The 21401-nt window shown below is 43.4% G+C and overlaps 1 protein-coding gene and 1 long non-coding RNA gene across 3 annotated transcripts; one reads left to right on the forward strand and one right to left on the reverse strand.

Moving 5' to 3' along the window:
- Positions 1–1901: 1901 nt before the first annotated feature.
- EIF2B2 (eukaryotic translation initiation factor 2B subunit beta) lies at positions 1902–10194 on the reverse strand. 2 transcript variants are annotated; one of them, XM_008138826.3, is made up of 8 exons: positions 9958–10189; positions 9718–9838; positions 9428–9576; positions 8085–8248; positions 7359–7454; positions 6196–6333; positions 4939–5005; positions 1902–3743 (listed from the first exon to the last, which is right to left on the reverse strand). In XM_008138826.3, the coding sequence occupies exons 1-8, from the start codon at positions 10118–10120 to the stop codon at positions 3586–3588; spliced, it is 1056 nt and encodes a 351-aa protein (XP_008137048.1). In that variant the 5' UTR covers positions 10121–10189; the 3' UTR covers positions 1902–3585. The 2 variants fall into 2 exon arrangements, with proteins under 2 accessions (XP_008137048.1, XP_054571886.1); XM_054715911.1 differs by lacking the exon at positions 1902–3743 and adding an exon at positions 4774–4833 and having other exon boundaries at positions 9958–10194.
- LOC114230583 (uncharacterized) lies at positions 10185–13063 on the forward strand. Its single transcript, XR_003616494.2, has 3 exons — positions 10185–10450; positions 10858–10891; positions 12709–13063. It is a non-coding gene; the product is annotated as an uncharacterized LOC114230583 (long non-coding RNA).
- The last annotated feature ends 8338 nt before the right edge of the window (positions 13064–21401 follow it).

Here is a 21401-nt window from a genome sequence, read left to right on the forward strand (position 1 = left end):
AGTGCAAGAATTTCGTGCACTGGGCCTTTAGTTTAATATAAACATCAAGCAATCATCATTTCAAGTGTGGTTAGGCTCAAATGCTGCCCTGCACTGTGAGAGTGGTGTGAAGACTGAAAGCTTAAGACTATAGCTCTTTATTAATAATAATTGCTTAGCCATTGCACAATACCCCGGAACAGCTGTTTGGTGAATGAAAGAATAATTCAAAGCAAAGCAGGCCAGATATAAAACACTTCCAAGGCACATTTCAAAATAGCTCCTTTATGTGAACTAGGTGCATGTCTGCAGAGGGAGTTTTTGTGAGGACAGGTGGATAATATGGGGCCTTTACAATAATTACATCACCATCTGGCCCCATCTTTATAAAGGCAAAGCAGTTCTGCTGTACCGAGTTTTACATATGTGGTATTATAGAGCCACATAGCTCAACGACGAAACGGTGTGACTAGCAGCCTTCATTAACCCACACACTGATGCAACAGATTGCTTTGAGAGATGGGTTTGAAGCACATCTGTGATCCTTATGATCCTATGGGTACTGGCATTTATTTCTTTGAGGTATCACTTTACACTTAAGTTTTTCTTGGTAGAGTATTTTTCAGACTTCTCTTTTGAGGCTAAATTAGGAATTTCTGTTCCTTATTTGAGTTCCAAGAATTGTGCCTTTCCTGCCCTCCGCCCAAATTGGAAGATACAAACCGTGGGAAAAAGTGTCTTTACAAACTGTATTGAGTAAGTTATCTAACTTGGTTTATTTAGCATAGTCAGGAAACCTTTCACATGCTTGGCATCCTTTCTATTATTTCTCTCTAAGCTAAAACAGTTTTGTTTTTGTTTTTTAATGAGCTTCTGGGTTCTTACTGCGAAGGTGGGGAGTAAGGTGGGCACAAGGCTGACAGGTAGTAAGTCGATGTGAAACTCCTGTTTCTTCCTGTTCAGGTCAGTCTCCCTTTCCAATATTTACTCTTCCTCAAATAGGAAGAGGGAGTGCGGAAAAGAGAAAAAAATGAGACATATAAATAGCTTTGTGGGATTTACTTGAAGTCTAAAGAATATTCATTTATGCAGTTATGTTCTAGGCACTGAAAAGCTGACCGAAAAGAGAACCTCTCCCCTGTAACCTTCATCCATCCCAGTTATGCCTGAGAAGGATGTTGGTGCTAATTTTAACCGGGAGACTAAGATGCACAAAGAACAAGTATCATAAAGCATTTTTGGAGCCAGAAACATTTAAGTTCCTTGACTCACTGCTGCTCTTACTCCAGACCACACAATTATATCCAAGTGAATTGCTGTTAGAATTAGTGCCTTCAGAGGAGACGATTGCTTGTAATTGGCAGCTATAAACCACTTCACTGAGAAAGCTGGGGTCTTAGATGCTGTGAGAAATAATTGATAGACTGAGGCCTGAGTGAGTCAGGCTCTTGTGAGTCATAGCACTTTTAGGTCAGTCTTTTAGATGGACTCTCCAGATCTTGCTTTTTTTCCTCCCTCAGGGAAGGCAAGTGCCCCAAGGCAAAGAGCTAAGTAGATATCAAAAGAGTAGAGTGCCTCTGGCCAGTGTTTACCCAAGTGTGGTTATCAAATCCCCTGTTAAAGTCCCGTGGGGTGCTTGTTAAACGTGCAGACTCCTGCTGCTCTTTCCACCCCACCGCCTAGAGGCAGGAGGCCAGCCTCTGAGACAAGCATTCCAGGGGGTTTCCCTGCACACTCAAATCTGCCTTGGACTTCTGCTTCCCAAACACACAGATCATCTGGATAACCTGGGGAGACTTTTTAAAAGATGTAATTACTAAAGTAGTACACATAAAATATGGAAACAATATATAAGCATACTAAAAAAAATTAGATGTCTTCCTGCTTGCCCATGTTTGGTGTTATTCTGACTTTTATCCTATGCAAATACATGTTTTGTTTTTTTAAATATATTTTATTGATTTTTTACAGAGAGGAAGAGGGAGGGATAGAGTTAGAAACATCAGATGAGAGAGAAACATCGATCAGCTGCCTCCTGCACACCCCCTTACTGGAGATGTGCCCGCAACCCAGGTACATGCCCTTGACTGGAATCGAACCTGGGACCCTTCAGTCTGCAGGCCGACGCTCTATCCACTGATCCAAACCAGTTAGGGCTACATGTTTTGTTTTAATGAAGGATCATATTAAGCATGTTGCTCTGCATCTTGCTTCGTTTCCCATCTTGTTTTTAACAATATAAAATGGACTTTCTTACAAATCTATGCCATTCATTTACACAAGGCTCATATATCAAATGCCTTACAGGGGTTAGGCAGATAACATAAATAAGTTAAATGGAGCAGGGAAGAACTGCAGAAAACTGGAGGTTTTCCATCTAATGAAATGAGAAGCTACCCAACTCTAGCCAACTGCTGCCTCTTGGGAATGTGGATTCAGAATCGCCAGACCTTTTGAGTTCTCAAAAGAAGCAAGAAATTAAATTTGTTTAATGTGCAATCTCCAGATATTTAAGTATTGATAACTAATTCAAATTAAATACTGGGTGAACCAGCCAAAATGTCTTCAATCCAGACACTGCCCTCAAGTCACCCTTTTGAAACCTCTAATGCAGTGGATACATAATCTTCCATGGTATGTCATTATTTTAAAACCTTTCTTGCTTTTAACTAACAGAATACAAAATGTTATTGCTGAACCCTTAAGCTATATTACAGCTGCTAAAATAGACAGTCTCGTCTATAACTTTGTGCGCTTGTACAAATAATTCTAGAAGTACAGATTCAAAACTGCCCTAGAAAAGACTGTACCAGTTTACAATCCTATTAACAGTACATGAGGGAGTCCTTTTCTAGGGAGCTTTAAACAGATTCCCAGGTGCCACCCTGGAGATCAGATGTAGTGGGTCTGGGATGGAGCCCAAGAATGTTTGTTTTTTTAAGCTCCCAGATGGTTCTAATGATCAGAGAGGTTTTGGAACCACACTCTTAGATTACTAACAAGTTGTTTGGGACCATTTCCAGTAAATTATAAAGGAAACTGTAAATACTTCATTTGTACTTCTCTGTTTTAGACTGTTCCTAATTACAGCCCTCTATGGAAACACGAAAAGGCTCTGCTGCTGCTGTTTCAGGCAGTTCAATCAGAGCAGAACAATAAATAAACCAAGTCAGGAACCTTCGAGCAGCTTTTATTGGCACAGCCTACGAAAAGGTGTGGTAGCCATTCTGAGCAAAAACCTGTATCCCAGCAAGCTGTTCAGTGTTATGTTTAACACACCACCGAACCAGAAAGTTCCTGAAACAGACACCCCAGGTCACTAAGAAGCTCCAAAAACAATAGGTTAAGCCCTGCTGCTCTGTTAAGACCTGAAAGGCAAACACGCAAACTCACTCTCTCTCTCTCTCTCTCTCTCTCTCTCTCTCTCTCTCTCTTTCCTGGATGTGCATCCTTGTTATAGGGTGACTAAAAAGGTACGCAATGGTATCCATTTTTTTTAGGTTGACTCCAGTTCACTCCCCCATTACAAGGAAAATACATTTCAGCAGTGGCACTGAAGTCTCCATTCTGTGTTTGCTAAGCAGTTTCTGCTCAGGACGAGTGGTGTCATAGGACATGATCATCAGGATGGTACAGTTCACTCATCAGGCGGTAGATGTAGGAAGGTGCGTTCCCACCAATGTTGGAGATAAAGAGGGTAATGAGCTCTGGGGGAACATAGTCAAACACAGGGCAATGAACGCTGACTTTCTCCAGAATGTCCCCTGAAAGGCAATCACAGGTTATAAAGATAAAATTGAGGATCCTGCTCTAGTGGTTTAGTAGCATATAGATTCTAGGCTCAATAATGCAGGCATACTTGCTACCCCAAGGAAGGGAAGCTGCGACAAATGCAAACCAGAACAGATGACTTCAGATCATAATCCCTGTTTAAAACTATCCAATGCTTTTCTTTAGCCCTTAGAATAGAATTCAAACTTGGGATTGCAACCTTCAAGATCCCACCACACTACACTAATTACAAATCATACCAGTTTAGCTCTTGCTCATGCCTCTCCAGTCATATGGCCACTTTTCCCCCAAATGGCTAAACATGTACCTAACTCAGTCCCTTTGCACCAATGCCTGGAAAACTCTCCCCTTGACCTTCACGTGAGGCTCTACGCATTCAGAACTCAGCTGAAATGTCATCTCATTAAGACACTTCTCCAATCTAAGGTAGTCTCCTAGCCACTTTCTATCTCAACATCATTAGTTTTTTTTCTCGAAAGCATCCCATGACCTGACATTTCATTGTCCATCTGCCACAACAGAATGTAAGCCCTGTGGGAGCAGGGCCTATCTGTATTGGTCATTGTCATGTCCCTAGTGCCTAGAATAGTGCCAGGTATATAGTTGGTGCTCAATAGATGTAAATATTTCTGAAAGAATGAATATTTAAATAAATGGATGAAGTTATTCAATTTCCAAGAAGAATTAGCACCCCAAATACTATGCTTTGCTCCCAGAGGGTGTTTAAGGCCATGTTAACTTGATGAGGCTCACTGAACACAGCTGCTGCCTCAGAAGTCAGAGAAAGGACCCCAACACACAGAGGGTATCATCCAAGTTATAGGCAAGTTGTGTCAGTCAGAACATTTCAGAGCCCGCTTCCTTTGGCAGCCACATCACCAAAATGACTTCTGACAGCAACTGGAAACAAGTACATTTCCCACTGGGTTGTTGCCTGTGTCTCAAACAACATGCAAAGCCGAACCCAGTCAGTGCTGGGTGATCCAACCCACCATAGCCCCAATAACTCACCTAAACTAGATCAGGTCTCCAGGCACTCTACGGTGCTGAAGAGAACAGTCCCTACAATAAGTATGATAAAAAGCACAACCTGGTAGCATTAAATTCCACTGACCACCGAAACCAAAACCAAAATTCCAAATACACACACACACACACTTTTTTTACCTTCTGTGAAGGGCAGAACTTCTTCAGGAGCCACAAACTTATTAAATGAATCTTCTTCATTGGGGAACTGGAAAAGAAAAAAATTTTTTTAAAAAAAAGACCCAGCAATTCTATTTCTAGGTATTAAAAAAATATATGTTCACACAGAAACCTGTACACATATGCTAATAGCAACATTATTCACAAAAGCCAAGAGGTAGAAATAACCCAAATGCCAATCAAGAGATGAACAGATAAACTGTGGTATATCCATACACTGGAATATTATTCAGTCATAAAAAGAAACCAAGTACTGTGCTGTAACTCAGATGAACTTAGAAAACATTATGCTAAGCAAAAGGGCCCTTATTGTATTCTTTTCATATAAAATATCCAAAATAGGCCTGGCTCAGTAGTTGAGAGTCAACCCATGCACCAAGAGGTCACTGGTTCAATGGGTTTGGGACTTGATCCCCAGTAGGGGTTATGCAGGAAGCAGCCGATGGATGTTTCTCTCATCAATGTTCTGATCTCTCTCTGTTCCTCTCTCTCTCTCTCAAATCAATAAAAACATATTTTAAAACAAGCCAAAAAAACCCCCCCATACAAACAAAACAGGCAACCCCACAGAGACAGAAAGCACATTAGTGATTACTAGGAGATGAGGCCAGGGGAGAAAAGGGAATGATTACTTAATGGGTACAGAGTGTTTTCCTGGGATGTAGAAAAAGTTTTGAAACTACAGAGTGGTAGATGCACAATGCTGTGAATGTAGTAAATGCTACTGAACATTTTAAAATGGTTAATTACGTTATGTAAATTATACCTCAAAAATATAGAGACCTATAAATAGATTGACATTTTCAAAGCAAATAGTTTTATCACTAATGAAATGACTCTTCAGTTAGTAACTCACATTCAGGCTTCAGAGGACAGTCCCTGGAACTATGACAAATAAAACAAATTGTATGTTCCTAGTTTTAACTTGCTTGGCATTCTGAGAAGTGGTCAGGGTGATGAGGAGTGGTGGCAATGTAAACAGTGGGCCTTCCCCAACTATGTATCGTCCTGACCTTCCAATTTTGACTTCTTAAAGCTGACAGGTTATAAATATCAACTGTTTTTCCTGGATCAAGACTCATGTGGCTTTTTCCAGCCTCCACTGGATCTAATCCATCGAGAGAATGCAGATAAGAAAAGTCCTAGAGTAGGTTGAAGGCCCAGAGATCAAGCCTACCCTTTGGCTTCCTTATCTCTGTTAAAGGCAGACAGACATACCTGTGGGGAAAGCTTGAACATAGGGGCACAGACGATGAGTGGGGTGGAATGGTGTTTTGCTGCCAATGCTAGAGTATGAGTTCCTGTTACAGCTCTCAGGGCACCATTTGCCAGGATGGTCTTCGTGCCAATGATCACCTGAGATAGGAAGAAAAATGAGACAGGAAGGAAGGCGGGAGATGTTGGGTGGGTGGGAGGTAATCAACCAAGGACCTTGTATGCATATATGCATGGCCCATGGACACAGACAATGGAGAGGTGAGGGCCTGGTTGTGGGGGCGGGGGGAGAGGAAGGGGAGGTAGGCTTGAGGAGGTCAGTGGGGGGAAAAGGAGGACATATGTAATACTTTCAACAATAAAGAATTATTAAATTTGAAAAAAAATGTCAGCCATCCCAGGGATAAAGCCTTAACAGGATTGGGCACAACAGCCTAACTGTCAGGCCTGAGTCTTGGCCTCCTGAGGGGTCACACAGAATAGAAAGAAAAGGATTCTAGGCTTTGGACCACAGTTCAAGCTTAAAAGTGGGTTCTCAAGGAAAAAGTGAACAAAGTACAGAACAGGAAATTACAGTATCTACTTTTAGCCTTGTCTCTAAAAACCTATATGCCACACCTCCTGAGAAGTGGGGAGCTTTTCTCATTTTCCATCTACCACCGCCAAGCTCTCTAAGCACAAGCGGGGAGCCCTCTACTGGATCCCTAGTAGCTAACCTGCTTAGGGTAGTCCCACTTCATTCTTTCAATGCTTTAATCAAAGAGAGGCTATTCCAAATGAGGACCAATGATATAGACAAAGGGAAAATAATTCAGTTAATAGAGGTGAAGTATGTATTTTCAATGCCCGTGGCTCAGTGGTTGAGTGTCGACCTATGATCCAGGAAGTCACGGTTCGATTCCCAGTCAGGACATGTGCCCAGGTTGTGGGCTCGGTCCCCAGTGTGGAGTGTGCAGGAGGCAGCCAATCAATGATTCTCTCTCATCATTGATGTTTTTATCTCTCTCTCCCTCACCCTTCCTCCTGAAATAAATAAAATCAATAAAAAAAAAATATTTTTTAAAAGGTGCTAAAACCTCTTCCCATAGGTATTATGAAAGAAACTAAAAATCAATATTTTAGAGGTATAATCTTCATAAATTCAACATAACTCCAAACACACCCACCTTATTGACTCTTGACATCACAGCAAAAATGGCGGCATCAGTCATGACAGTTGTCTCAATACCTGCTTTAGACAAATTGACTGCCATTTCGTGACCCTGCAGAAGGAGAGAGAGGCTGATTGATGCTGGGACAAAGAGTGAGAGAGAGTGAAAGACCTCTCAAATGTAACTGGATCTGGGGAGTTTTGTAATACTGAGCATATCCAACACACAATTTTCAACATATAATTAACTCATTGTTGTGCCTGTAGTAGGTATTCTTTGGTAAGCTGCAAGGAAGCCCAGAGAAAGCTAATAAATGTTTAATACTCCACAGCAGTGCCAAAACTGGAAATACTACTTGCTTGCATAATCAGGCATCGCTGATGAGAGCTTCTGGCTCATTATTTTACAACATTCTGCCTCCTTATAGATTTCCTTTCTTGAAACCTATTATTTATCTAGGGATTAAGTGAGGTTAGACCAAGACTTGGTCATCCTCAAGGTAATTTACCCTATTTTGATCCTTAAAAAAACCTATGTTTATCTTTTGATGGACCCAGCAGTTCACCCAACTTTCTTAAACTAATGTTTAAGAATGTTCACGGAATGAACAACTTGAAAATTCCCTTAATCTTTTACTGATCTTCTGCTTATCAATTCAAAGTTAGCATGGATCCCATCTATCACTCCGTTATTCTCTCCTCAGTTTTCATTTTTCTTAGCAACTCCCACAGTCCCCCCTACCTGACAAAAAGGAGCACACTCAGCCACAATGACATGGAATTTCCTCTTCCGCGCAGCCTCTTTGAGGAAGGCCTCTACTGTTCGGGAGAAGCCAATGGTCATGATCACCTCATTAGAGTGGATGTGCTCCTGAGCCTGGGCTGCAATGTTCTCCGTTGTCCCTTCTGCAAGAACAGCCAGTTTTACAAGGAAAATATGAAACCGTCATGGACAGACATGACAGAGCACCAAAGGGAACGTGTGGCCATCACACAGACTGCCCACCTAGCTGATGCTGGTAACAGGGGGTTTACAAACTTAATATGAAATGTCACATTTTCTTAAAAACCCTGCTCCTCCGAGATCTTCCGTCTCCCAAGTTCTCAGCCTGCCCTCCTTTGCAGCAGTGCCCCCTCATCATCAACTCAGCCCCCTGCTCTGGCATGACACCAGCTCCCTTACAAATGATTTTGAAGACAATGACTTCAGGCAAGAAATGATCCATTCTGGGAAATCCTACAGTGCTGAGAATGGGGTAAACAGAACTTCCCCTTAAAAAAAAAAAAAATCATCCCAAAGGTGGCCACACCTCCATCTGAGAGGGAGGCCACAGAAGAAAAATAGGGAGGAATTTGGAAGCAGCAGCTCAGTGCACAGACCCAGCTTCTTCCTCCCCCGAAGAACTCTGATTGCAGTAAGTACCTGCAGGTCTCCTGGTTCACAAAGAAAAGGGGAATGGAGGTGGAGTGAGTGGGTATAAAAATCAAGAGGAAGTTTAGGGAAGGAGGATCTACTAGCTATGGTTTTGAGAGTCCATCTTCTTTAAATGAAAATAAAGCATCCTGGCTGGTTTCTCTCAGTGGTTAGAGCACTGGCCTGAGGACTGAAGGGTTGTGGGTTCGATTCCAGTCAAGGGCACATACCTCGGCTGCAGGCTTGTGCCCCATGCAGGAGGCAACCAATCAATCGATGTGTCTCTCTCATCGATGTTTTTCACGCTGTCTCTCCCTCTCCCTTCTACTCTCTCTAAAAATAAATGGAAAAAACATCCTCAGATGAGGATTAACAACAACAAAAAAAAATTTTTTTAAAGAAAGAAAAGAAAGCCCTGTCCTAGTGGAGTCTCTGCCACAGTGGGTTTGCAATCTACAAAGGTTTGGTCTGTAAGGTAATGTAGAGTCCTACACCTGTTATCTTAGTCCTACCGCCTGTTCTAACCCTCCCTCATCAGGATGGAGGGGAAACCTCTGGAAACCAGAGTACTAGGTATCGCCCATCTCTGCTGATGAACAACGCCGAGGGACTCTGTTGTCCCCTCATTTTTCTGCAACCGGTCCCGCCCACCTAGGAATCAGGACTCTTACCCAGTTCCACAAGCAGCTCATTAATTGCCTCAATGATGTTGGACTGGAGTTGGGCATAAGGAGAGCTGAAATCCTCGCTTAGGCCTCCGGATGTCAAGAGTTTGTGTAGGGACTCCTGCTGGTCGCTCTCCTCGCTGCGTCCGTGGAGTCTGCGGAGGCAACAAGACCACAGAAGGTGAGAAGGCGCTGTGACGTGCAACAAGACCTGTTCAGCTCCAATAAAGGCTCCAAGGGGCCTCGTGCCAACAGCGTCACTGGATCCAAACCGGAGCCCAGGACAGGGGCCTGACCTGCCATACTCCTCCCGGATGATCCTGAGCACTCTCCGCACCATGTTGCCCACGGTGGTCTCTGAGGGCTGCGCGGCCGTCATCCTCCGGCCTTCTCTGCGGATTAGCTCCATCAGCTCCCCTGAAGTCCAAGGCAGAAAGGGTGAGCAGAGCAAGTGCTCCGGGAGGCCTGGGCGACTCTCCGCCGGGAATGGAGAACGGAAAGTGGGGAGGGACGCCATGGAGCTAGGCCTGCCTTACCTGCGTTGCTCCAGCGGTGGTCCATGATGATCCGGCGCAGCAGCCCCAGGGTCTCCCGAGCCATGTCCTCAGAGCTGCGCCGCCCGCCGCCCCGCTTCAGGGCCTCCACGAAACTCTCAATCCTCTCGGACAACTCCGAGGCCTTGTCCGCGGCTCCTGGCATCTTGAAAGAGGCCGCCGAGACCGCGGAATCCCCACCTGCACGACCTCCGAGTTTGCACTTCCGGGACGGACCAGGTCGGCTTCCGCTCCGCGAGGAAAACTCCAGTGGTGTCTACGTCAGGCCACGCCCCTAGCTGTCTGAGCCAATCAGAGGCGCGGAGCTCCAGTTTAGTTACAGCCAAGGCTCTGCAAGCCTCTGGACCCGAGAAGCGCACTGGCCTTTGCTGGACCCTCGGACGCTACAGAGGTGATTCGAGAATCCACCAGAGCTTGGCCTGTCCTGTTGCTATGGGAACAGCCTGCGGCCTTCTTTCCTGATCCCCTAGCTCCGGTGACTGCCCCATCTCCCGATACAGATGCTCAGAATGCGCGTCCAGGGCCCACTGCCCGTGGGCAGACCCCCCTTTATAATGCCTCTCTAATAGATTCAGCTTCCCGGGCCGGGATCGTATCTTTTTTGCCTTTGCATTCCCAACGCCTAGCACACCTAATATAAGACAGGGATCAGAAATGAGGAGACCCATACCCACCAAAATAAGGAGATTCAAAGTGGGAGCCAATATGGGAGCAAAAATGATGCCCTTCCATTTGGACAGACTACAGAGGCTGGACAGTATAGTATAATACAATACCAAGAGCTACCATTTACTAAAAGCTTACAGATGTTGGGCAGTGTGTGTGAATTGTCTCATCTAATGCAACTCTTGTGAGGTATGTCCTCTTATTCTTATTTTACAGGTTAGGAAACAGAACCACTGAATCTACGCAGCTGGTAAGGAAATGCATTTATATTTAAATCCAGGGCCATCTGACTATTTCCTTATGATAAATTCTTAGAAGTGGAATCCTTGGGAACATACATTTTTAAGACTTGTTACAATGGACAAATTGCCTTCCAAAAAGATATATCAATACCAAAATCAGATGATAGGTCAAGAAAACCACAGTATCCCTCATGAACAGCAGATGCAAAAATCTGCAACAAATTATTAGCAAACCAAATCCAGCAATACATGAAAAGATTAATACATAATTGCCAAGGAAAATTTAAATGTAGAATGCAAAGCTGTTTCAATATTTGAAAATCAATCCATTTAATAAACCATATGAACAATCTAAAAAGTTAAACCACATGATCATATCAATTGATGCAAAAAATATTTGACAAAATTTAATTTAAGAAGAAAACAGCTCTCACAAAACTTGAAATAGAAGGGAACTTCTTCAACTTGATAAAGGGCATCTACAAAATCCTACACCTGACAACATACTTTATGTGAAAGAATGCTCTCTCCTTAAGATCAGGAACAAAGCAAGAATGTCTACTCTCACCATTTCTATTTAACAGCATTCTTAAAGTCCTAGCCATTGCAATAAGGAAAGGAAAAATTTAAAAATATACAGAGTGGAAAAAGAAGAAAGAAAACTATCCTTGCTCACAGAAGACATAATCATCTACATAGAAAATCCCAAAGAATCAATAACAAAAATAAACAACTCCTAGAACTAATAAGTGAATTTAGCAAGAATACAAGGCTAACACATTATATTTCTCTATACTAGCAATGAATAATCAGAAACAAAAATTGAAAACACAATAGCCCCAAAAAGCCATAAAATATATGTCAATATTACTGCATGTTGAATTTTAAATGTCTTAAAAATTGCATCAATTTACATGCTAGCACCTACCGTGTTCTGGCCAATTTTGGATATTGTTCTTTATTTTTTCAGAGCCATTAAAAAAATAAGGCACATACTATTTTATACATATAAAAATATATGTGTGTGAAATATATATGGAAGTTATGAAGCATAACAATAAAATGAAAACCCATGTCCCATCTCTCAACTTAAAAACTAAAATTCTCAAATTTATAGACACAGAAAAAAGAATGGTGGTTGTCAGGGGTTGGAGGGAGGGGTGACTTATTTTTTAATGGACATGAAGTTTTGGTTTTACAAGATGAGAAGAGTTCTAGAGGTGGATGGTAGATAATGGATGTGCCCTTACATCACACAACAATGTAAATGCCACTGAACTGCACACTTTAAAAAAGCTAAAATGGTAAACTTTATGTTATGTGTATTTTACCACAATTTAAATAAATACAGGGGTTGGCAAAAGTAGATTTACAGTTGTGAGTACATGTAACAGTTTATTTATTAATTATTGTATTATTTATTTGTATTACAATTGTAAGCCTACTTTTTTCCATCCCTGAAAATATGATATGTGAAAAACACCCCTCCCTAAAATACTGCCAATACCGTCACATCAATGTGTGCTCTCCTTTTAACTCATTTTCCTGCCTTCTCCCATACCCAAGGATAAACACTTAACTAAATTTTGATTGATGTTCTTTTGCTTTAAAAAATTATTATCTGTTTACAATCCATAAATAACATATTCGTTTTTCTTATTTTGAGTCTTTTACAAGTTGTAATTTTTTTTACCATTTTTCACTATGACATTCCTGAAATTTATCCATATTGTTTCATGTACCTGTAGTTCTCTCACTTTTACAGCTGCATAATATTCAGTTGTGTGACTATACCACAAGTTATGTATTCATTTTCCTTCAACAGATGCTTGGGTTGTTTCCAACCTTTTTTGGGGGTGGGTGACTGTAAGCTCATATACCAGTGGAACAGGTGAGTCATAGCTATGTGAATGTTCACCTTTACGAATAGTGCTAGTCTTCCAAAGTGGTTAAATCAATGTATGCTCTCTCTCTCTGGCAGGACTTAGAGAGTTCCAGATGTACATCCTTACCAACACTTAGTATTATCAACTACTTTAGTTTTGGAGAATCATCCTATATAATAAGAGAGGAATATGCTAATTATCCGTTATTCCTTGAGGCATAATGACCAACCGAATAACAACCAGATCATGGATCTGCAGAAGGGTGGGGCATCGAACTACAAGCGGGTGGCAAAAAGCTACAGGAGCGGGCAGGGCAGCAAGCTATTGGGGGGGGATGGAGGTGGGGGGAGCTATAGGAGGGCAGCAGAGAGCTACTGGCACACGGATTCGTGCGTAGGGCTACTAGTGTGGATATAAAAGACTGTCTCATTGTGATCTTAATTTGTTTTCCTAATTACTAAGAGTTGTTTACCTTTTCACATGTTTATTGGCCAAGTGCTTTTCTCCTGTGTGAAATATGTTTGTGTCTTTTGCCTACTTTCTTTTGGCTTTAAAAATATATATTTTTAAATATATTCATAGAAGTTCTTTATTCTTTTTCAGTTATTTGTCATATAAATATCTTCTCTCAGTTTATGCTTGTTTCTTTTTGTTTGTTTTTTGTTTTGCTTTGGTTTTAATATGGTCAAATGTATCAATCTTGTCTTTCATAGTTAATATCTATGCTAATAAAAGGGTAATATGCAAATTGGTCATGACACCCTCACAGTAACAACCAAACAAAAGGCTGCATGGGGTGACCAGGCTGGCAGTGGGGTTAGTGAGGGACGACCAAACGACTGACTAGCAGGCTGCATGGGGCAACCAGGTCAGCAGGGGGGTTAGCGAGGGACAACCAAAACGACTGACCAGCAAGGGTGACCGGGCCAGCGGGGAGGGTCAGTGAGGGGCGACCAAGCCGGCAGAGGAGGGCAGTGGGGGCAACCAGGCCAGTGGGGGGGCAGTTAGGGGTGGCCAGGCCAACAGAAAGGGGCAGTTGGGGGCAACCAGGCTGGCAGGGGGGGCACTAAGGGGTGACCAGGCTGGCAGGGGGGCAGTTAGGGGTGATCAGGCTGGCAGGCAGAGGCGGTTAGAGGTGATCAGGCTGGCAGGGGGGGCAGTTAGGGGTGACCAGGCAGGCAGGCAGGTGTGCAGTTAGGACCCAGCAGTCCCAGATTGTGAGAGGGATGTCCGACTGCCAGTTTCGGCCCAATCCCAGGGATCGGGCCGAAATTGGCAGTCGGACATCCCTCAAGGGGTCCCAGATTAAAGAGGGTGCAGGCTGGGATGAAGGGACCCCCTCCCTCATGCACAAATTTCATGCACCGGGCCTCTAGTTTTATTATAATTAACTAGAGGCCTGGTGCATGAAATTTGTGCACTGGGGGTGGGGGGGTGTCCCTCAGCCCAGCCTGCACCTTCTCCAATCCGGGATCCCTCTCACAATCTGGGACTGCTGGCTCCCAACTGCTCGCCTGCCTGCCTGCCTGATTGCCCCAACTGCTTCTGCCTGCCAGTTTGTTCACCCCCTAACCACTCCACTACCAGCCTGATCAACGCCTAACTACTCCCCTGCCGGCCTGATTACCCCCAACAGCCCTCTCCTGCCGGCCCGGTAGCTCCCAACTGCCCACCCATGCCGGCCCAGTAGCTCCCAACTGCCCTCCCCTGTCAGCCTGGTCTCCCCCAACTGCCCTCCCCTGCCAGCCTGGTCCCCCCCAACTGCCCTCCCCTGCTGGCCTAACTGCCCACAACTACCCTCCCCTGCAGGCCATCTTGTGGCAGCCATATTTGACCACATGGGGGCGGCCATCTTGTGCAAGGACATTAGGGTCAATTTCCATATTATCTCTTTGTATATAGGATGCCTTTTGTGTTTTATTTAAAAAATCCTTTTCTAATACAAAGTCATAAAGACAATCTAAATATTTCTTCTAAATATTTTAAAATTTTGCCTTTACACATAATTTGGAATTACTTTCTATGTAGGGTGAGAGGTGGGAATCCAATTTTCTTCTCTTTTTTCATTCATTCTCCAGTGATTTATATATATTTCAGAGAGGAAGAGAGAGGGAGTGAGAGACAGAAACATCAATGATGAAAGAGAATTATTGATTGGCTGCCTCCAGCACACCCCTTCTGGGGATCAAGCCTGCAATCCTATCATGTGCCCTGACTAAATCAATATGAGAGAGAGACACATCAATTGGTTGCCTCTGCAGGCACCCGCCTCAACTGAGGCCAAGGATCAAACCTGCAACCCAGGTATGTGCCCTTGACTGGGAATTGAACCCAAGACTCTTTGGTGCTAGGGCAGACACTCTAACCACGGAGCACACCAGCCAGGGTAGCTCAGTAAATTTTATAATTTCCTTTATGTAGGTCTTGCACATCTTGTTTAAGAGTTATTCCTATGCACCTTACATACTTTTTGCCATTGTAAGTGATTATCATTGTTTTCATCATTGCCAAATTGACAGAGAAAAATTTTTTTAATTAGTTCTAATTCGCATTTCTCATTAATTATTAATCATGATAAACATTTTTTTCATGTTTATTTACCATTTGTATTTCTTCTCTTATGAGTTCCTGGTACACATGGTTAGCCCATCTTTCTTATGTGATATATGGTAGACATTCTTATTGCCCACCCAATACCCGTTTCTTTCTTCCTTATTAAAAGAACTAATTTTGTTTAGTTTTTTACTCAGAGGGTAAGTGGTTTTAGCTTATGGTAAATCCTGGTTCCATACTTTCACTCATTTTCTAGTTAGTGGGATATGACTGTGGTTCATTTGGGACTTTTTGGAGAGGTTTCCTGTTCTGGGGGAGTGGGGAGGACAAACAAACAGAGCCTGGCCGGTGTGGTTCAGTGGTTGAGCATCAGCCCATGTACCAAGAGGTTGCTGGTTCGATTCCCAGTCAGGGCATATGCTTGGGTTGCAGGCTTGACTCCTGGTAGGGGGCATGCAGGAGGCAGTTGATCTATATCTCATCGATGTTTCTATCTCTTTCCCTCTCCCTTCCTCTCTCAATAAAATATATGTTAAAAAAGAACAAAGAAAAAACAGAGAAGACTACTTAGTCTCTTCTATCTCTGGTCTTCTTGGATGTGATGCTTAGAGTTACTGCAGCTGTGACAACTTAGATGAACATCCAAGGAAATTATGCTGAGTGAGAAATACCACTCTCAAAAGTATACACTCTACATAATTCCATTAATGTGACATTCATGAAATAGCATAATTATAGAGATAAAGAATAGATTAGTGGTTGTCAGGGTTTAGGGATGAGTGGTGGCATGTGATGGGTGTCAGTATAAAGTAGTGACCAAAGAATAGTATAGTTGTACCAATGTCATTATCTTGGTTTTGATATTGTACTATACTTGTATAAGATATTTCCGTTGGAGAAGGCAGGGGGAAGGGAGCATGGGACTTTGGTGTATATTCCTTTCAACCTCCTGTTAATCTACAATTATTTCAAAATAAATAGCTAAACAAAAACTTCATAAGCCAGGATTTATAAAATAAAAACATCTATTAAAAATTATAAAGTATTACATTATATTACTCTAGCTATAATCATTAAATGACTCAGTGCTAAAATAGGCAATAAAAGAGACTGTTTAAAGTCTGCAATTTTTCAAAGTAGGATGCAAAAATAATATATTTGGTGGAATCTCAGTTTCATTTAAAATATATGTTATTCATATGTATTTTTATATATAAATATATATATATACATATGCTCACATGTGCTTATACATATACACCTATATACACACACACACATAGTATACCATAACTATCTATATCCATATACTGTATTTACATATATATCTATCTCTAGGTAGTGTGATTAGAGGGTTTTTAGAGACCCCTAATTGCCTCAAAATTAATTCCTCTATAATAACAGAGTTTTAACTGGGCATATAGCCACCCAGAAGAAAGACATTTCCCAGGCTTCCTAGCAGGTAGAGGTGGTCACATGACTATGTTCTTACCAATGGGAGGGTATGGAAGCGTGTTGCTGATTTTGAGAACCTTCCCTAGGAGATAGCTGGCATGAGTTCTTGGTCTTTTTATCCCTTTCTCTTTGCTCTGCCAGCTTAGATGATGAGGATGCAGTCCACACTGCAGGGAGAGCAGAGTAAAGAGCTGGAAGGGGTAGAACTCCTCCTTCTAAGGCCTCTGTGGAGTAGAACTCCCATACTAGCCTGGACATTTGGACTTGATGTAGCTGCAAGCAAAATAAACATAAGTCTTGTTTAAGCCACTGTTTCCTTGGGGTTTCAATCACTTGCATTCATACTGAATCCTAACAAGTACAAGAGTTATTTTTATATGTGTACTGTTCTGTGTTTTCCAAAATTTCTACAATCAACATGTCCCATTTTTTATCAGAAAGAAAAGTTATTTGTAAGAAAAAGAAGAAAAGTAAATCTTTCATCAGGCTCCGTCTCTCAACCAGGAGCATGATTTTGTTGATTTTCCCAATGTGTCCCAACTTCGTAATTATCAAATCATAGTTTCCAAACTTAATTCGGAGAATGAGGTGATTATGATGATAATTCTCAACTGGAGGAAGGAACACCGATGAAAATATTTGTGTCTTTCTCCCCCTGTTCTAAAGAATCCCCTTTAAGGCCATCGGATCACTTCCTTTTCCTGAAGGGCTTTGACTTAACACTTCGGCATGTGAATGCACTACTGTTTTTATCCTTCTCTGATTGTTTTGGTGGATAAGTCATGTCTCTACGCAACCTGAGAACAAGTGCTATTGTGGTGGACACCTGTTGTTTTTGTCTGTCTTGAACACTCCCTTTCCTTTGGGAACTGCCCCTCCTCATGACATTCAGGTGGAACTGTCAATCCCAGAGCCTCCTGATGCCCACGTAGCCCTAGCCACAGGGATGGCACACTACTCAGGTCTGGTCAGTCACACCACTTCTATGCTGATTGGCTGTGCAAAGCCATTCAGTCCTTCCTTGGGATTTGCTATACGAACTCCAGAAGAAAGCAGGTTTCTCTCTTTGAGGTTATCTCCTATAAGGAGGCCGACTTGGGACTCAATGGCCAGCTTCCCTGCCTCAAGGAGAAGGCTTGTCTGCAGAAGAAAGTCAGGCAACTCCCCTAGGAGAAACAGAAGCAAGCAGAGCCAAGTTTTCGAGTGAGAGAAAGAGCAAGTAAGTTGATTATTTGAAATGAGCTGATATAAGCCCTTAGATCTAGCCAGGACTGAAGATAGAACTACCTTTGGACTTCTCAACAAATTCTCTTTTGGCTTAACTTTTTGAGTTTCTAGAGCCTTGACTTAAGCTTCTTTTTTGTCTTCCTGGGAGTCCAACCCTATTTTCAGCCAAGGTAGGAGTTCATTATTATTTTATTGATGCTGCTAGACTACAAGCTAATCTTGGTCTATACGTGGATTTATATTTTTGTGGAATCTGCTTCTGTTTTTGAGATTCCCTGCTACTTGAACATAGTTAGTTGCTAGGAATTTGGAGGAAAATTCTGATGACAGACATAGGTAATGGTACAGGGCATGTGATTAGAAAAAAATACTACCCCATTGTTACTAAAATTGCAGATTAACAGATGCTCTTTATAGATCAACATATTTAATATGTAACAAATATTTAGAGCATCTTTATGCCAAGCACCACATTACATATTAGAAAACAGTTCCTGGCCCAGCTAGTGTGGCTCAGTAGTTGTGCCTTGACGTATGAACCAAGCGGTCACGGTTCCATTCCCGGTCAGGGCATATGCCAGGGTTGCTGGGGGGCATGCAGGAAGCAGCCAATCAATGGTTCTCTTCCATCATTGATGTTTCTCCCTCTCCCTCTCTGAAATCAATAAAAAACATATATATTTTAAAAAGAAAAGAAAACAGCCCCTGTACTATGGGAAACTCATCCCTTAAACTTAAGAGTATTTTGCTTTTAGTTAAAGACTTTCCTATTCCTTATCCCTTTTGGTCACTAAATAGTTGAGTGGTTCCAGTCAAGTGATCCATTATTCCACAATTGATAGGTCCATCCTCAGTGAGAATTAGCCAAGCACATAGGTAGACAAAACAAATAGCCTGTGATTCTGAAAAAAAAAAAAAAAAAGTGGAGACCAAGGCCCATCGGCCAGTTATCCTCTTGGCTATGGTAGCTGCGTAGTTGAATGTTAAGTCGTTGAGAAGCTTGGGTTTGGAGGTCATATGGATCTCAGTTCCAATCTCAACTCTACCCCTCCCAGCTTGTCTGTGAGTGGAGATGATAATAATAGTGGCATCTGAAAATAGCAGTGTTCTCAAAGATTTAGAGACATTGTTCTACTAGTGATCTTTAAAGCAATAGGTCTGGATTCATTACAGAATTGAGAGCATTTATTTAAATCCCCATAAAAGGTGATTTGAGTGTAGTTAATAAGGACCTGGTTGTAATTTTGAAGACTAGATGGTCCAGAGAAAAATAACACCAGCTTTTATTTCCATAACTCCTCTCCCCCGTTCCCCTTCCACCCCCCCCCCCCCGCCCTCTCTTCTCTCCTTTAAGACTGAGTCAGTTACTGTTACTACCTGAGAGCGTTCAGAACAGCCACAGACCTTGTGTGATGGGATGGCCAAATAAGGAAGCCTAGTGCCCTGGTAGCTTCCCGCCACTCGGTGGGAAAGTGACACAGCGACTAACCCGCAGACAGAGGCTACTGGCAGCTCCCAAAGCCCAAGGCTCACCCTCTCCCTTCTGGCTTTCCTCCTTCCCTGGAATAGTTTCTATCTCTGGTTTGATGCCTGTGGCCAGGAACATCCCTAACAACAGTCATTGTCTAACTTCAGAGTGTAGTTTGATGAGCTGGTTCCTGACCATAGTGGGGAGGCGGGAAGGAGAGGCTCCAGCATGCTCTCTACATTGTGCATAATGTACTGGTAGCAAGTGGGGAGGAGGTAAGAACTGAGATCAGAAAGGTCTTTCCAATCTCAGCTAATTTGGGGGGCTTGGGTAATAAGAATCATAGTGTCCTCCAATTAGTAGGCACACACATCTAAACCAGGGGTGGGAGACTTTTTTCTGCCAAGGGCCATTTGTATATTTATAACACCATTCGAGAGCCAAACAAAATTATCAACTTAAAAATTAGCCTGCTCTATTTGGTCAAACATTTAATTAACTCACCCCTACTGCCTTGGCAGGGCCAGGCCAAATGATTTCTCGGGTCATATACGCCCCCCGATCCAAACCTTCCAAAACTCTACAAGGTAAATGCTAACTTCTTCATTTTTACAGTGGAGGAAGCTTTGGATCGGAGAGGTTAAGTGACATGCCCAGTTATATAGCTAGTCGGGTAGAGCTTAGGTTCCAACCCAGGTATGTCTGTCTCCAGAGAGTTCCACAGTGCCTCCGAATTCCACACCATCCACACCCTTCATGTTAGAATGGGAGGAATGGCCTTTAGAGTTCAAACAGAAGCCAGGCTAAGACCTTCAGGTTCTTGGCTCTGTGGCCGTAACCTTGTCACATGAGTAAGGCAGCACTGGGTGAGACTAAAGCTGGTACTGAGTAAGCTGGGTGGCAGGCTTCTGAGAGCTGTGCCCGGCCTTGCTAGGACGCCCAGCACACACCTGATGGTGCTGGGGGTGGACAGGAAAGAGCCCTGCTGGGTTCCGAATCGCTCCTGTCGGCCCCCACCCCCTGAAGGGAAGACTGCACAAAAGTTCCCAGGGCTCACAGGCCCGACCCTGGGGTGGATGACCAGTCACACTCCGTGGGAAAGCCGTGGCTCTGGCCTGCCTGGGAGCCACGGTGGTACCGCCTCCTGCCCACGGCTTGGCTCAGCAGGTTCCCAAGTGGTTTGGATTCTTCCCCCCACCTCCACCCCCCGCCTCCACACTTCAAAGTCCCCAGGGAGTCAGGGAGGCCACTGGCAAAGTTGGTCCTTGGTCCCCCAGGCCTTCCCGAACACCTTGAAGCCAGGTTTCCCCAGGAGAACAGAAGGCAGCCTTCAGACCTCCCGACAGCACCCCTGGTCTCAGTTCTGTTTAGGGCTGGCGGGCCCAGCTCCACTCCATTGCGCACTGAGGCTCCACTCTGGGCTGCAATCACAGGGCTCTGGGTACGGGCTGTTGTTTTTGCAGCTGGGCTGGGGCGGAGCAGCAGCAGGAAGGCGTCTCGGGCACTGACTACTGACTGTCTGAGAAAGCCCTGAGCCCGAATTCCCACTAGGACTGAGGCAGCCCCTTCAAGCTAGTGACTGCCCCGTTCCTGGGGGAAGGCCCCTTGAGCCAGGCCCGAAGCGTGGAGGGAAGGGAGAGAAAGAGGCCGGCGGGTAGGAGAGCGACAATCCAGGGGAGACCCCGCGCTTTCTCGGAGCCAGCCCTCCCCCCGGCAGGCTCTGCTTCTCCACTTCTAACTGCAGCTGGACAGAGCCTCCCCACCCCTCCTCGCACACATCTGGGAGATTCTGGAGCAAGCTTCCTTAAAACAAACAACAAACAAAACAAAAGAAAATCTCATTTACCAGGGGCAAAACGTTGGAAACGGAAAAGAATAAAGATCACCCATAATCCCTTTAATCAAGAGTATTCATTACAAACATTTTGA

Source organism: Eptesicus fuscus, chromosome 5 (assembly GCF_027574615.1).
Source record: "Eptesicus fuscus isolate TK198812 chromosome 5, DD_ASM_mEF_20220401, whole genome shotgun sequence".
In the NCBI taxonomy this organism is placed as follows: Eukaryota; Metazoa; Chordata; class Mammalia; order Chiroptera; family Vespertilionidae; genus Eptesicus; species Eptesicus fuscus.

Coding starts and splice junctions, on each gene's coding strand:
- EIF2B2 (XM_008138826.3), bottom strand. CDS start 10,120: ATGCCAGGAGCCGCGGACAAGGCCTCGGAGTTGTCCGAGAGGATTGAG. Junction 9,839..9,957: donor CCACCGCTGGAGCAACGCAG/GTAAGGCAGGCC, acceptor CTTGGACTTCAG/GGGAGCTGATGGAGCTAATC. Junction 5,006..6,195: donor TGTTCAAGCTTTCCCCACAG/GTATGTCTGTCT, acceptor TTTCTTTTCCAG/TTCCCCAATGAAGAAGATTC.